Source organism: Tursiops truncatus, chromosome 14 (assembly GCF_011762595.2).
Source record: "Tursiops truncatus isolate mTurTru1 chromosome 14, mTurTru1.mat.Y, whole genome shotgun sequence".
Classification (NCBI taxonomy): Eukaryota; Metazoa; Chordata; class Mammalia; order Artiodactyla; family Delphinidae; genus Tursiops; species Tursiops truncatus.
Window position 1 is genome coordinate 581,668 of NC_047047.1, and position 16,752 is coordinate 598,419.

The 16,752-nt window shown below is 44.1% G+C and overlaps 1 protein-coding gene across 7 annotated transcripts in view; it reads right to left on the reverse strand.

Moving 5' to 3' along the window:
• Positions 1-3,449: 3,449 nt before the first annotated feature.
• LIMS1 (LIM zinc finger domain containing 1) overlaps positions 3,450-16,752 on the reverse strand; it is a 94,296-nt gene continuing 80,993 nt past the window's right edge. For 5 of the 7 annotated variants that reach the window (XM_019931302.3, XM_019931303.3, XM_004317751.4 and 2 more), the window contains exons 3-10: positions 13,722-13,788; positions 12,967-13,087; positions 12,465-12,614; positions 11,060-11,210; positions 10,454-10,546; positions 9,635-9,683; positions 8,494-8,569; positions 3,450-6,133 (exon numbers count right to left, since the gene is read on the reverse strand). In XM_019931302.3, coding sequence (XP_019786861.1) covers positions 6,019-6,133; positions 8,494-8,569; positions 9,635-9,683; positions 10,454-10,546; positions 11,060-11,210; positions 12,465-12,614; positions 12,967-13,087; positions 13,722-13,788 — 822 coding nt within the window. In that variant the 3' untranslated portion in view covers positions 3,450-6,018. Of the gene's footprint in view, positions 6,134-8,121; positions 8,314-8,493; positions 8,570-9,634; positions 9,684-10,453; positions 10,547-11,059; positions 11,211-12,464; positions 12,615-12,966; positions 13,088-13,721; positions 13,789-16,752 lie in introns of all 7 variants that reach the window. The other 2 variants (XM_033838613.2, XM_033838612.2) reach the window with 2 other exon arrangements.

Consider the following 16,752-nt stretch of genomic DNA (forward strand, 5'->3'; position numbering starts at 1 on the left):
AGTTTCTTGTTCAACATATAGTTAGGTATTGTTTATCCACTCTGACAATGTCTTTTAATTGTTACGTTTAGTCCATTTATATTTAACGTAATTATTGATGTTTAGATCTATGTCTCCTATTTTATTATTTGGATTCTGTTTATTCCATTTTTAATTCCTCTGTTTACTCTTTTCTGCCTTCTTTTTGGTTATTTGAGTATTTTGTATAATAATATTCTCATTCCGTTTTGATTTATCTATTGTTTTTGAATATCTCTTTGTATAGTTGTTTTTTAAATGGTGGCTCTAGGGCTTCCAATATAGATAATTATTCACAGAGTACTCAGAACGAATACTTCACCATTTCAAGTAGAATGTAGAAACTTTATGGCCATATAGATAGCTTTACCTTCCCCCCTTTATGTTGTAGATGTCTTATATTACATGTACATGAACTGTAAATGCCACTGAACAGTGTTATAATTTTTCCTTTGTCATCAAATATATTTTAAAAATAGAGGACAGATTCACTAGACAGAGATCACCAAGGAAAGAGAAGACTTTAATAATACCCTAAACAAACTAGACCTAAACGACATCTATTGACAACTCCACCCAACAACAGCAGAATACACGTGCCTCTCAAGTGCACATGGAACATTCTCCAGCATAGACCATATGCTAAGGCATAAGATAAACCTCACTAAGTGCAAAAAAATTGAAATGATACATACGAAGTATGTTTTCCCACAACAATGGAATGAAATTAGAAATCAACTACAGAGTGGAACTGGAGAAATTTACAGATATGTGCAAATTAACAGCATACTTCTAAATAACCAATGAGTCAAGACATCACAAGGGAAATTAGCAAATACCTTGAGATGAATGAAAATGAAGAGGCAACATGGTCTGTCGTAGCACGTATGTGTCCCAGGGCCAGTTGGGGGCCGTGGGCGCTGCTGCTTCTGAGCTCTAGAAGTTCTGATAGCTTTGTGGAATGCTGGGAGCTGCTCAGGGTGGAACGTGCTTTGCCAAGTACCCAGCAATCGCCGAGCTCCTCCTGTGAGTGGCAAGGGTACAAGGACAAAATGAGTCCTGCCGTTGGGAGCCATCCTTCTGGCAGGAACACAAACCAGTACATACAAGTGCTCAAAACAGCTACTGAATCAGAGGTGTGAGCAGAGGATTTGGGGAGCAAAGGACAGTGACTAGTTTTGCTTGAGGAAGTCAGGAAAGGTTTAAAAAATGGGGTGAATTTGATGTGAGTCTCAAAAGTGAGGAGGGTATATGGATCTCAGGAGGGCAGGTGAAGGTCTGGGAAAGACAGTTCTGCGTGATGGGCATGGCCATTGGGAGAAAACAGACTCAGCAATAGGCTGGGACCTGCTTGTTCGATGAGCCTAATGAGGCTGGTAAACAAGGGGAGTCGAGCGATGGCTGCTTGGAGGTCAGAGCAGAGTGAGGAAAGCGTGGAGCCAGCCAGGGCGCCAGCTGGGAGGAAGAAGGGCTCTGGGACCTTCTGCAGCTGAACGGCTGGACTTTGGGGTCCTTAGCTGTGGGGATGGGAGGGGTGGGGAAGGGGAGAACAGAGGGCAACTCGACCTTAGCCTGGGAGCCTGGAGAGATGGTGATGCCACTAAGGGCAGTGGGAAAATGGAGGAAATGGGAACTGGAAGAGGGCCAGGGCCCCTGCCCCCAGGCCGGGCTAGTGGGTATTTATTCTCCTTTCAAGATCCAGCTCCAGGAGACCCTCCCCCACCACCTGCGGGCTGCTGCCCGTGTGACCTTGCAGAACCTTATGCTTCCCCCCATGCTGTGCTGTAATCACTCGTCTCTCTTTCTTGGGCAGGAGGAAGCCAAGGCCTGCACCTGCCCAGGGGAGGACACGGCGTGCAGGACTCAGGTCAGACATTTGAGGAGGGGAGGAGGGAACAATAGAGCCCCAAGAGCACGGGGCAGCTGAAGGGTGTGAAGATAAAGAACTGAAGCAGCTCAGAATTCAGGGTGAACGGTGGGAAGACTCCACCAGCAGCCTACACGGTTCTCAGATTTGCCTTATGTACAGCAATCAGCCCATTTGCTTTTATTCGTATACATGAATGTTTATGTGATATACTCAAGACGACTTGAATTTTTCACACACACAGACATCCACCGAGGAACAGGGTAGAAATGTGCACGAGCTCGAAAGCACAGGAACCACCTGGGTTCAGGTTCTGGACACGCCACGTCTTGCCGTGCAAGCTCAAAGGGCCTCCTTGGCTTCACAGCCCTGGGAGGTTGTCAGGATTAAATAACCCCGTGTTACCTACAAGGTGGCTGCCGTGTGAATGCAGAGTCTGATTGACATTTTTACATGGTTTGGATATCGCACCACTTAAACTGTTTTCCAGAAAAAACTACATACAAGTAAAAGTTTAAAATGGCTTTAAAAGAAAAAAACGTGGAACTCTTTTTAAAATTGAAGTGTAACCGACCTATAACATCAAGTTAGTTTCAGGGGTACAACATAATGATTCCATATTTGTACACATTGCAAAATGATCACAATGTCTAGTTAACATCTATCACCATGCAGTTTTCTTTTCCTGGAATTTTTAAAAAATTAATTTATTTATTTTTGGCTGCATTGGGTCTTCGTTGCTGTGCGCAGGTTTTCTCTAGTTGCGGTGAGCGGGCCTCTCATTGCGGTGGCTTCTCTTATTGCAGAGCATGGACTCTAGGTGCGCGGGTTTCCGTAGTTGCAGCATGCGGGCTCAGTTGTTGTGGCTCACAGGCTCCAGAGTGCAGGCTCAGTAGCTGTGGCGCACGGGCTTAGTTGCTCCGCGGCATGTGGGATCATCCCGGACCAGGGCTCGAACCCGTGTCCCCTGCATTGGCAGGCGGATTCTTAACCACTGCGCCACCAGGGAAGTCCCCACCATGCAGTTTTAACATTTTTTTCTTATGATGAGAACTTTTAAGATCTATTCTTTTAGCAACTTTCAAACGTGCAACTCAGTATTAATAACTGTAGTCACCATGCTGTACGTGATGCCCCTATGAATTGTTTATTTTATAACTGGAAGTTTGTATCTCTTGACCCTCTTCACCCATTTTGCCCACCTCCACCCTCCCACCCCACCTCTGACAACCACCTATCTGTTCTTGTTTTTTTTATGATTCTTGCTTTATGATTATTGGGGTTTTTAAAAAATGATTCCACATATAAGTGAGATCATCCAGTATTTGTCTTCTCTGACTTATTTCACTCAGCATAGTTGTCCTATCCACGTCGTCCTAAATGGCAAGACTCCCGTCTTATTTCCGGCTGAATAATATTCCACTGTTATACAGACCACATTTTTTCATTCATTCATCCGTCGATGGACGCTTAGGTTGTTTCCAAAACAGCTTTCTTAAGCACTAGTCCTATGTTCTCATGGTTCCATGTCTCAAAGCCATTCAAGTTAAGCAAAACACAACAGTTATTTTTAACAATTATGAACATTTATTAAGCACCAAGAGTATACTGCACTGGTTGCTATATAAAAACACAATTATTGACATAGTGTCCCTGCCACTGAGCTTACAATCTAAAATGAAATACAATAACAATGCTGTAAGCCGACCTCAAAATTTCCTTGATTTAGAAATTGCTATTTTGGCAAATAAATGAGGCAAAATGATCTACCATCAGTTACAATGTTAATAAGGCTTTGAACATGATCCAAAGAACGTTTGACTTGTACCCAAACGTTTTCCCAATTATCTTAGGCTTGATAAGAAAAAGACCACCTAGAAGCGGTAAACAGTGAATTATTTCAAACGGCCTTGTAGGATTTTAAGCCAAGATTCGCTCACTAGCCTGAGTTTCTCTCCGGCCAGAGGAAGCCGTGCGAAACACCGTGAAGTAAGCAAGTCCATCCTCTCGTCCACTGACAACTGTTCAGCCCTTCCTCCCCCCACGAGTGAGGGCTCTGTGTCCCCTACAGCGGAGAAGGTGTGTGTCTGGATAAAACACCCCACAGCCTTGGAGGCTTAATGAGGCAGACTTGCAGGAAATACGAACTCGTATTTTATGAGAGGGGTGAGCAGTGGGACCTCTGCTACAGGAGAGACGTGAACCGAGCAGCAGTTCAGCCCATGCCTCTTCCCAGTGATTAGAAACACAGGCAAATGGGCGCCTTCTGCTCCAAATTTCTGGTGGGAGAGCATTTAGGAATTTGGCATCGAGACCCCCAGACTGAAAACCCTGCACTATTCTGCCTGTATCCACAGTATAGTATTTAATAAATACTTTGAAGATTTTTGTTGCTGGTCATATATTAGCTGACAAAGGCACGCTGAAGGGATTCTGATTCTTGCTGTCAAATGCAAAGACAGTTTCAGACTTCTAAGCACAGTCTTGAACTATATATTGATTATCTTCAATCACTGATAATTCTTTGAACTCTAAAAGAACACTAAAAAATAAAGCAATTGGTTATAAATTAACTGAAATACAGTTTACTCTGTAAAGTGCATGCACAAATGTTTAAAAAATACATGCATACAAATATGTTAATGGCAGACTGGTAGCATCCTGAGATTTTTTTTTTTAATGGTAAAACAGTATTTCAGCAATTTTTGGAAAAACCAATAATTTCCCCCAAAGTCCACCTTGGCAATTTTCTTTTACATGATAACATAGCAGCAGCAACATTTAAAAAATGTTCACAAAATTTGCTTTGCATACAAGCTTATCAGGAAAGACTGGTCCAGAAACTTCAGGATAAAACTTTTTACAAAGTAAAGTAATTCACCACTTTTACCCTAAAATTGATACCTAAACATTCCTCTTGCAATTTAAAAGTGTCATTTATGCCTCCTACTTATAGGAAATAAAATCTAATTATGAGATTTGTAATGAAAAATTTGAAACACACATCAACATCCTTCTCTTCCAGTAAGATTACAGAAATTAATTTCAATGTGTTTCCCCAAAAAGTGAAAAAAAGTTTAACATATAATCATGGCTGTGGTAAATGAATTTGAGTTTACAAATCTCAGTCAGTGCACTTGTTTTTAGCTTGTAAGGTGTTAAACAGCTAGAATTCCTGATTAATGTATGTATTTTCCTAAGGCAAGGCAAGTTCGTTTATGTATAAAGCATAGATATTAGCTGGTTATAAAGGCAATAAGAGCAACACATATACATTCACTTTTTTTTAAAGTGATACATTCCAAACTACATAACATTTAATTTCATGTCCTATTCTAAGACTACATCTTTGACCTTAACCTTAGAAGCATAATTGCTGTAATACATTAAAAAATACTTCATTTCCCCAATATTGTAAAGTATACTGTATTTTCAGATACCTAGTATAAATTGTTTTGCACAAAATTTAAAAAGGAATACTATCAGCTATAACTACTGTGTTAAGTAACTGTGTGAAGAAGTTCACAAGGAGAACAAAATGTAAAACTAAGCACAGTAATTAAGGCATTTATAACCCTAACAACAAAACCCCCCATCACGTAGTTCTGAATATACTTGCTTCTTATCTTAGTAATGTGTGTGTTCATTTGCCGCTAGTTTGATAAATGCACTAAGACTCCATAAGGTCTGTTTTTCCTGGTTGGTTGTTTTTCTTTCTTATATCCTCCCAAACTGCAGTTACAATTAATTTGCTTTTGAATACGAAGTAAAATAGTGTTTATATTTTTATCTGAGTCACGTAAAAGCTGACTGCTTACTTTCATTTTTAAAAGTTATATTTAACTTTTTGGACCTCAATTAAAATTTAACACTTAACCATGTTTCTTTTGCTATTAAGTACAGTTGCCATTTCAAATTGATAAGGGTTACTAACAAAGGCAAATTTTGATCTCATCCATGTTTTAAATACGATTACACAAACTTTTTTTAATGAGAAAAAGGAGATGAAGAAAATCATTCAATAGGTCTTCTTCACTCTCAACTCTTGCAATACAGCTTTAAGGAAGGGTGTATTAGGTCAAGCAATGTTGTCATCTCTTATCTTTGCAGAGAAGAGAAAAAATAAGATGAAGTTATTTCCTTCCTAAGGTCTCAGCTAGCTTCTTAAGTCTTTTTTTCAGCTCCAATGGAAATTTCTCATAGCACTTCTTACAGACTGGCTTCATGTCAAACTCCACAAACTTATTCCTAAAGATAACAATAATAATAAAAAAAAGAGAAATTAGTGGAAATGTAGTCAACATTTGTATACAGACAGACAAATAACGTGCAGTAATTTTACTGAAGTAAATGAAGACACTATGCATATTACATCTATATTCATATTAGCAAAAAACTATAATTCTAATCTCAATTCTAATCATTATGGTAAACATAAAATATTCACAATATCATTTGAAGGAAGTTGCCCTTGTAAATTGATCTTGTACATCTATCTAATACAGAATGGATGTTATCGATACATTTTAGTCTGTGCTAAGTATACAGGGAATATAATGTAAATAAAATTCAGATAATTAAAGTCAATCACATTTTAAAGTACCATGAGAGCACTTTAAAGAACAGTCATTCAAAGCAAAGAACTGTATTTCTGTAATTTGAACGATCCTCTCTTTACTGAAGGCAAAATCATCTTACTTAGTATTTTATATCATGTAGCTGTGAGGTTTCATCTTTCCTGGCCTCCCATCCCCACAACACTAACAAGCATCTTGAAAAAAATCTAACATAATATATAGGTTATTTTGGTTGGCTGTCTGACAGAAAGCTTTAAATCACTCTTCAAGGGCACAAGTGGACCAGGTGGTCACATCTGTGACCTGTGGTCTGTGGTCACATCTGTGAATGGCATATGTACGGAGAACTCAACTCTTTTTAAAAAGCCAGGGCAATACACACTCTCAATTCACTTGTAAAACAATTGTGGACAGGTGTTGAGACGGCCTCCTAGCTATGGGTGATACATCTCCAGCTGACGGTTATGAGCGCTTATCACCATTGAAATCATGGGTCCTTAATTGTGAATGGAGCAAATGCAGAATTTTACAACTTGCTCATTTTCTGTGAAATTTGGGACAGGTCCAGTGATATGCTGTCAGCTGTGACATATTATTATATCTGCTGATATAATTTTAAAGAACAACATTAATGACAAAGTTAATTCCTGACCACACATTTAAAGTGAAAAATCTTTTATTTTAAAGCACCACATGGGAATTATTTTTACTGTTTTTCAGAGATCCTAATGCTGACAGTTATTCACATGATGTTACATTTCAACTCGCAATTTGATTTAAATAGTACCATTGAGTTAAAAGTTCTCCCAAAGTCTTCTTAGAACAAAAGCTATTAAAACCGCCATGTTTTTGATGAAAGAAATAAATTATCCCTGCTCCCAGAGATAATGCTAAACAAACCTTACGTTGTTTTAATCTTATATCTGAATTTTAATTCCTCTTTAATTTTAAACAATAAAAAAACTTTTAGAGCTCATAACACAATGGTACTATGAAGGAACTGGGACAATCATGCTAGCAATTTAAGAGAATTTCCAAGATTGAAATATTTCCCATAAAAATCAGGAATACAATTGAGTTTGAAAACATCAAGAAAATGAGTTCATAACCAGCAGCATGTGGGCAGTGAATGAAAGCACATATACACACACCAGAGATGCCGTATCTTATTATGTACCTTAGAGGGTCTCTGCTTAGACGGGAAACATGCTGAGAGGATTCAGTTTAATACAGAACTTAGAACATGCAACACTGGAATTGATCAAATTATATTATTCTAGGCAAAGAAACCAAAAACCAGGATTTTAAAAGCTGCAATTATCGGACAAGAATACTTTGAAACTTTTCCAGTCTCTATTAGGAGATTAGAATTCTTCCCTTTGAATCCACTGGAAAAAGAAAAAAGAAAATCTATACCATATTGTGATTAAAAAAACGAGCTGAGAGAGTCTACAGGTTCAGGGACAAAAGTGAAGTACAAGACAGTGTTAAGTGTGAACCCTTCTCAAGGTGTGGAACTTTAATAATTAGGCAGAAGGACCAGCTCTACATGGGACAAATGCTTCTATTTCAACCTCTCCTGGCTACAGATACATGCCCGAAAGTAACGAAAAACGCAAGAGACAAAAACAGAATGAAAACATATTCTAAAGGACTAACCAAAGGAGAAAGCAGTGAAAATGCTGACAGAGGGATAGAAAAGTTTACAAACAGACTGGCTTTTTCTTTTTCTGCTTGTCCTTATCCTTTGCTTCTCTCTCCCGTTTGGCAAGTCGCCTCTTAAATTCTTCTGGCATTTTCTCATAACAGTGTTTGCAGACTGGTTTTAGATCAATTTCAACAAACTTATCCCTTTGCGCAGGACAGAGAAGGAACAGGAGAAAACAGGGAACAATTAAAGGAAGAAGCTTTGCTCTTAGAAGGCCTGAACAGAAAGAAGAAATAAGGCATCAGATCATTCTTTTTAAACTCTGTTAACAGCGTCCCCTAAGCGCTCGTCGCGGGGCTCGCGGGAGCCGAGGGCAGACTTACTTGAGCGTTAACTTGGCGCTGCAGGTGGAGCAGGAGAAGCAGTGCACGCACCAGGCCTTGTTGAGGGCGGAGACCACTAGGGGACAGGAGGGGGACGTCACTCACCACACCCACCCGTCCCCTCCCGGGGTGGGTGCCCTCCTCGAGGGCTTTTCTCACCGAAGAGCCACACACGGCACTAAAGTTTCAGGGCCATTAACTGACCTTCAGTCGATGTTATTCATTAATTTATCTTGTCACGTTGTCAGAACACACAACCCCAGCTCTGCATTTGTCTCCCACGACTGTAGGCTTCCCCTTAGGGAAGACCACTGTTGTCTTTTCAACCCGTGTTGGTGGTTAATGTTTTCTTCACCCGTGAGGCATCCAAACGGCAGGTACCAGATCTTCACGCCGACGCCCCCCAGCCCCGCCCAACTGCCAAGCTGTGACGGGCGCCCGGCTTTCCTAGCACGGCAGGTAATTAAAACAAAGTCCAGACGCTGACTCACCGGCCTGCAGGAGCCTGTCTTCCAAGCCAGCACTAGGGCAAGAGCTTCCCTCCCCTGGCAGCTGCCTCCCGTGGGCGGGGATAAGATTTATTCCCAAAGGCACTAGAGATCACTTTCCCGAACCCACCCCTTCGTGAAGGGCACGCGGGCAGTGTTTCAGAGAGCACTGGCCGAGTTAGGCTCTCTGCTCAGAGGCTGCAGCAGGAATGTCTGCAACTTCGCCAGGAAGCTTCTGGCAGAACTTGCTGCGCCTGTTGGCAAACACAGCTGCTTCCTTCCCGTCCACGTCAATCAGGGACGAGGGGGCGGGCCCTGGAAACACCTAGAGATAACTGCCAGGGTTCAGGGGACCCTTCCTAAGTGCTCCCAAGAAACACGCCCTGCAGCTTCCGGAAGGAGGGACTGCAAGGAGGAGAGGCCTTGGGGTCGGCCGCTCCTATGGTAACGACCCTACGGCGCTGGCCTAAAGTATCACCATGAAGGAGCAGCCAGCCCACCTCTCAGGAGTTAGCGTCTCCCTGCTGGAGAACACTTGGGAAAAGAAACCGACAACCATCGCAGTCCAAACAACCCTTTTCAATCTTCACACGACCCAAGGGTTTTTGTGTCAAAACGGTGCCCTACAGGTTAAAACCGCTGCAGGTACTTACCATCACCTTCTATAACACGGTTGCAGTGGAAACAAACATCACCAAATAGCTGAAAATGAAAAATTGCAACTAAGTATCAGAACACCAAACACTTAATATAAATAATTTCAGTTCTTTGTACAACTTAAAAACAAATAGCTGGCTACCTAAACCCAGAATTTGCCATTACTAGAGAGAGAATCAGCAAAAGTTCACTGACTAGTTTTTACTTCCTACAATGAAAAGAATTTACTCTTCATCATGATCAAAAACAAAGGCTCTGGAAATGTTCTGGATTTCAGGAAGCTAAAGGAGCATGAAAACCCTACACTGGGTCTGGTACTGGAGTGGAAAAAAGGCCAGAAGGAGTTTATTGGGTCAGGTGACAGAACTGAAACGGACAGATTGAAGTCATCAATACAGGTAACCATGGTCACATAAGAGATTCCTGTATTCTTGGGAAATGTACACTCGAGTATTTAGGAGTAAAGGACCATGGGGAACTCATCATCAAATGCTTCAGAAAAAATACGCATGTGTTTATATGTGTACATAAACTTGTATATAAGGAAACGTGCATTCACGTAAGTGTCGTGTTCATAGAGAGGGCAGGACACACACATGCTGAAGCAGGTAGTAAACCTGAGTAAAACAGGTATTTTCTTTGTATTTTTTTATTTTACAACCTTTCTGTGAGCCTGAAATGATTTTCCAAATGAAACGTTAAAAAGCAATCGCTGGAGCCCAACGTACGTTTTCCCAGAGCTCTCCTTGTACTTAAGTATTGAGAGGCTCAGGCCCATACAAGTGTGCGTAGTATTCCACGAGCCCCGTCACTACCTGGTTGTAGTGGGTTTCACAGTACGCCAGGCCCTTCCTCTCGTAATGGCGATGTCCGAGAAACGGTTTCTCACACTTGGCACAAACAAAATGCTGGAAGAAATTGCGTTAGTCATACTTGGATCGCCATGTTTTATTTACACAGTGAAGCAAAACCCAAGCTGAAGCAGCTCAGAGGAGACACGTGACAGCCTGGGCTGCTTATGTCACTCGGGCCACAGGTGACCCTGTAGAGCAGCCGGCCTTCGTCCAGGCATCCGGAGGCCTAGACCCTGGGCTGCTTATGTCACTTGGGCCACAGGTGACCCTGTAGAGCATCCGGCCTTCGTCCAGGCATCCGGAGGCCTAGACTCGACAGCACAGAGTGAGGACAGAGGTGAGCGTGGGGACACATCTCTGGGCTGGACCAGGACACCTCCTGCCTCAAGGATCTAGGAGGCAAGAGCACTGCTTGCCTCGCCACTTGGAGGTCACAGAGCCGTGTAGAATCTATGTTCTTAGTCTTCCACGAGGTCCACATGTGCCCCTCAGCATCTCCCAGCCTCGCCAGCGCACCTGAGCGTCGGGCGTGCGAGGGCCCCGGTCACCGCTCCGCAGGGAACTCACCTCCACGTGCCACTGCTTGCCCATGGCGTTCACCACGCGCCCTTCGATGGGCCGGCGGCAGGCGCCACAGATGGGGACCCCCATCTTGTCGTGGCACGGCAAGCAGTACAGCTCCCCCTTCAGCTCCCGGGCGTCGGCGGTCAGCTCCTTCCTGCCCATGAGAAAGGGACCCGCTGAGCAGCACCGCGGCGAGGCGGGCAGGCAGTCGGTGCAGCCCCTGTGCCTCCGCGGTTCCGAAGAGAACCCGCAACGACCCCTGTAGCTGCTTTTCTCCCCCCGGAGGTGGTCAGAGTAGTCTGATCAAGACGCTTGAACAGGCTTCAGATTCATATCCAAACCTCCGCCTCGTGCGGTGCTGACAAGCCGGCCACACACCACCGCGCCGGCCACAGCTACCGTCCCCTGTCTGCCGTCACTTCAGAGTCCCTCGTCTTCCTTAAACGCTGGGGAGGAGTATCCCAGGCGTGAGGACAGACCCGCCGATGTTATCCTCCCAAAATAACCGAGGAGTTTGGAGACTAGCTCCACTTACTGACGCTCACTAGCAAGCTGCTAAGAGTAGTTTTAGGTGAACAGAAAATACACAGACGGAATGCTCAGACCGGCCCTCCTCCAAATGCTTACGTTCACTACTATTTTCAGTCTCCTGAGTCAATAAACAGAGATGGCCCCAAATCAAGATGAATTTCATCGGGTTTAAACGATTCTTTAGAAGTGCTCATGAACGATGAACCGAGGGAGGACAGGCAAGAGAACGAGATAAGGTAGAAACTGAACTCCCAAAAGAAGCTGTCTGTCAGCCTTCACCCCAGCTCTCCACTCCCTACCGTAACTTAGCACGGATGGTCACGCCGACTACAGTAAAGTATCTTTTCCACTAAGTTCTTATATTAGAAGGCAGATTCCGAAGCTCACAGCCTAACAATTTATCATGAGCTTTTGAGGAAAAAAAAAAAAATTCCCTTTAGGTGTAAATACAGCAAAAGTAACGAATGTAATTTAAGATAACACTCTAACGTCACACCCTGTTATGCACGTACCAAGATAAGACCTTTTTAAGTTTTTTGTTTGTGGGGGGATCCTGGACTGGAAGAACGTGGTTATGAAAAACAGTTGTGGGAATCCTTAGGGATATTCTAACACGAGCTGACTATTTAAAGGTATGTGTACATGTTCACGTGTACACGCACACACACAAATGTGGCAACATGTTGCCTGGTGAAACTGAACGAAGGGTATGGCGCTTCTCTAGGTATTAGTCTCCAGACTCTTCTACAGTTTGAACGTTTCCCAGATTAAAAGTTGAAGGAAACCGATCTGGGTGCCAGAGTAACAGAAAGACTACACATCAGCGTGACCCCTGGTTCCCCCCGTTTGTACAATGAAAAGGAAGACACTGCAGTACCCGCAGTTGGCACAGTTGAAGTGGTCTGGGTGGTAGGGGTCGTTCTTGAATATCAGAGGCTGCTCGTCGATGATGGCGTGGCACTTCTGGCAGATGTACTTGCCGAGGCCTCGGGCCTTCTCTCGGTTATGGCAGGGGCGACACAGATGTCTAAACAGAGCCAGAACGGCTTTAGAAGCTTAAATTTAAGATCTAAGGTTCTGCCTAATAATTAAAAAAAAAGATTCCCATATCTATGAAAAGAAATTAAAGAAACCATTTCTTTAAACATCACCGCTGGGCTTAAGAGAGCAGAACCGAGCCCCGACGTTTCACACGGAGAGTTATTTATCCCTCCCAGAGGACCAGACTGATGGCTGAGAAACTCCCTGTGGTAGCCTCTCCCGCAGACACCAGGCCCCATGCCCCGACTCCGTGTCCGAGGCCCCAGGGAGCACGCGCGAGCGCAGAGCGTCACTCTGCCCACCCGTGCCCGACGGGTGACAGGGTGCCCTGCTCCTACCTCCCGGCGCTCTTGACAAACCCGATGTCTGCCAGGACCCCCTGGCAGAGGTCACAGCGGAAGCACTCGGGGTGCCAGCTGTTGTTCATGGCTTTGATCACTCGGCCGATGATGAATTCCCCTGCGGAGAGGAGCACACGGGCTGCAGCGCAGCCTCCCCGCCCTCAGCCGCCCCTTTCCCCACGTGTGCGGCTCCCGCACAAAGCGCTACGTTAGAAAAGTGCTTCCGTGTCATTTGAGTCCTTGTTTTGGGTTCTGTAGCTGCCACACTTTCAGGCTGTCTATCACATCTCTGAATCTGCTTTTCCAGAGGAGGTACCGGGCTCTCCCTCTCCCGAAGGTCTTTTTGTGTTTTTCTGGTCATGGACGCAGAAAACAGAAATCCACTGCACGTTTTCTTGTGCCACGTACTTAATTTCTTCCTTCATTCAACCTTGTCAGCATGCTACTCGGTGCCCCCAGTCTCTCCTGCTGTGTGACACGCAGGCCACCCCTGCGCGTCTCAAGGTCCCCGCTGAGGCCGCCCGGGCTGCACTGACAGGGAAGAAAGGAATCCTACGGGGCATCGAACAGAAGTCCGGTGAGTCCTGGGCTTACGTTCACCCTACAGGCCCTGAGAAGCGTCATTAACATTACTGACGGGAAGAGGGCTGACAAAACACCGCACCTGCACGCTTTCCTTCCTATGAGCACGTGCTATGAGGTCGTTCTGAAGGAAACTTACTTTTCACCGTGCATTGGGCAGTGGAACTTACCACACTGGTGACAGCAGGGAGCAAAGAGCATCTGAAAGTCATGTTCACAGTACTTCCTTCCTTCAAACTGAAACAGAAAGTACCAGCGACTTGTAAATAGAAAACAATCCCGGGATGAATGGAATTTTTCTGCGGAGACTGTAGGAAAGAGGTTTCTGGACTAGAGCTCTGCCCAGAATCTGTAATCCTCCTGAGATATGTAAAGGCAGACACACTTTGGTACCTTCCTGGCACCTAGTGTGGGCACAGGAAAGACCCGCTGAGGCCAGAACTGATCCTCTGCCCCCAGAGAAGGGTGAGCTCCTCCCACAGACACCCCCCCGGAAAATGTGCACAGACGTACAAACCTCCCCCCACGTTGAAAATACGTACTTACGAACAGTAAATATGCTAGCATATTTTAAAAAAATAAACATTTTTAAATGGGGCCAAAACCCGTTTAAAAAAATATCCTTTTCCTACAGGTGGAAAATTTATCCTTCATTTCTCTCCTTGAACTGTTTTCCTTTCATTTCCCCCCAAAAGTTTTATGCTACAATAGTTTTTCCACCAAGGTCTTTAACTGGTCATCCTACCATATTTCTCTGCAATTAAAATGTATTGTGAAACTTTAAAATTTGTTTTACTTTCCAAATCCATAACGCCCTAAAGGTTAACATTCTTCTTCTTCTGGATTGTCATTACAATGATTATTGGTATACAAATGATGAAAACATAGGTATGTTACGAATGTTACATTTTATTCACTATTTAATTATTTACATGAGAAGCAAACCCTAATGAGATGAGCAGGGCCACTCTTTACCCTCACCATTACTTCATGCTTCCACGGATGAAGATGACTGACCACTGGAAGACTCAGGGTTCAACATTAATTCTAGATTTATTTTCTATTTTGGGGGTTGCTTGTACCCTTTTCATGTAAATAAGTCATGGGAATTATATAATGCGTTCCTTTGAATCTCTGAGCTCCTTACAAGTTATTTGTCAAAATCACATATTGTTTGATTATCAAAATCCATGCTTAATGATGTTCCAGTTGTCAACTCAATCTCCTCAATTATGGAAATTAGCTGCAGATTTAGCTCATTCAATTTATTGACCATATCCCCTACAGCTTAACTGGCATCCGGGCAAAGCAGATTTATCTTGTGCCAGAAAAAGTCTTACTTCATTTTTAAGCTCAAATGAATGAGCTCTGATACATTTAATGAGTCTATTTTTTTTTTTTAAATAAATTTATTTATTTTTGGCTGTGTTGGGTCTTCGTTTCTGTGCGAGGGCTTTCTCTAGTTGCAGCGAGCGGGGCGGGGGGGGGGGCACTCTTCATCGCGGTGCACGGGCCTCTCACTGTCTCGGCCTCTCTTGTTGCGGAGCACAGGCTCCAGACGCGCAGGCTCAGTAGCCGTGGTTCACGGGCCCAGCCGCTCCGCGGCATGTGGGATCCTCCCAGACCAGGGCTCGAACCCGTGTCCCCTGCATCCACAGGCAGACTCTCAACCACTGCGCCACCAGGGAAGCCCAATGAGTCTATTTTTTAAAGTTACAAACAGAAGGTATTAACTCTATACACTATTACTCAATATTGCGTCGCAGTGCATTGTAACCTGTAGCCCAAAGCAGAAGTTATTTATAAGTGAGATGTGTTCCTTTACTGAGCATATATTGTGTACATCCATAGAAATCTGATATCGAGCTTTCAGCAGTAAGTTTTTAAAGAAACGTAATATAAAAATGCAGAAATAACTGTACTTAGAAATGATCAACTTTTTACCTGCCACCTCGTCTTGCTCAGTGGAGGAAGGAGACTCAAACTGTCTCAATTTGCCACTTAAGTTTACTAGTGAAAGGCTGGGTAATGGTAACAAGGCGTCGTAAAGCCTTCAGAAGGATAGCGTTTTGTGGCTTGTGTGCACGCCCGAGTGGCAGTTTTAATTGATCAGTTTTTAAAATCAGTATTTTCGATGGAAATAACTCGATCAAAGATCTGTCACAGACTTTTGAGACCCATTAAAATCAAGTGTAAGGAGAAAAATAAAAGAAATGATCAGCAATGACTCTGCATTTAATGAAAAGAGAAAGACACATATTGCTTAAAAAAACAAAGCAAAAGGAGGCCAGCAGTTGGCATATATGCTGTATTTGTTAGTAGAAGACTGAAAAGCTTAGGGCCGGTTGTGGTTGGAATAAGTCTTTAAAGCTGTGATTCATGCGGGCAGGACACAGTGGGGCTTAAGGACCCTGCCGTGGACGGACGCAGACGCAGCCCGGCTGGACCGCGACCTGCTCGGCCCGGTGAGCGGCACGCCTGCTCTGCTCGGCTCCCACCACGCCCGCCCTTCTGCAGCCTCTCTGCACGCCTCTCTCTGCCTTAAAACAATGAGTCCTTTTGAAATTAGGGGACGAGATTAGGGCAAAGTCCTAAAAGACCGTTGTCACGACGACTCCCCACATTCCCAAACCTGCCATCTATCTGCATACAGAACACCCGATACGGCTCCTCAGCTGGGCTGCATCCTTAGCAAGAGAACACATAAGGCCGGGAAAGGTGGGTAGCCCTGTGGGTTTAGGGACCCCTCCCCAAATCTCTTCTGATTGGGGTCCTAGAGCAATTTGTCAGAGTAGGATTTCACATCCCTTCCTTTCGTCAAGGGCGAGGACTAAGCGCTATCGGGAATACAAAAATACCATCAGGCAAACCGATTTTAGGATGAGCAGTCCCTGAGACCAGAATCTGAGGGTCCAGAAATGGGCCCTTGAAACCATCCCTATGGCAACCCCCCCTGCATTCCCGGGGTGTGCTCCCCCAAATGAAGACTTCTGAAAAGGGAGAGCTTCTTTTGCTAGAGCGAGCTGCCTCTTTTCTAAGCACGTAGAAATGATCAGACACACTCTGGCTCGACTTCTGAGCGCAGGAGAAAGGCTGGAGGCTGATCCAAAGTAAAACTCTAGGGTGTGAAAAGAAGAAACGTCAGAACGCGTCAAGGTGGAAGAATCAAACTTCCAGGAATACTGTCTTTCTAGGTACAAC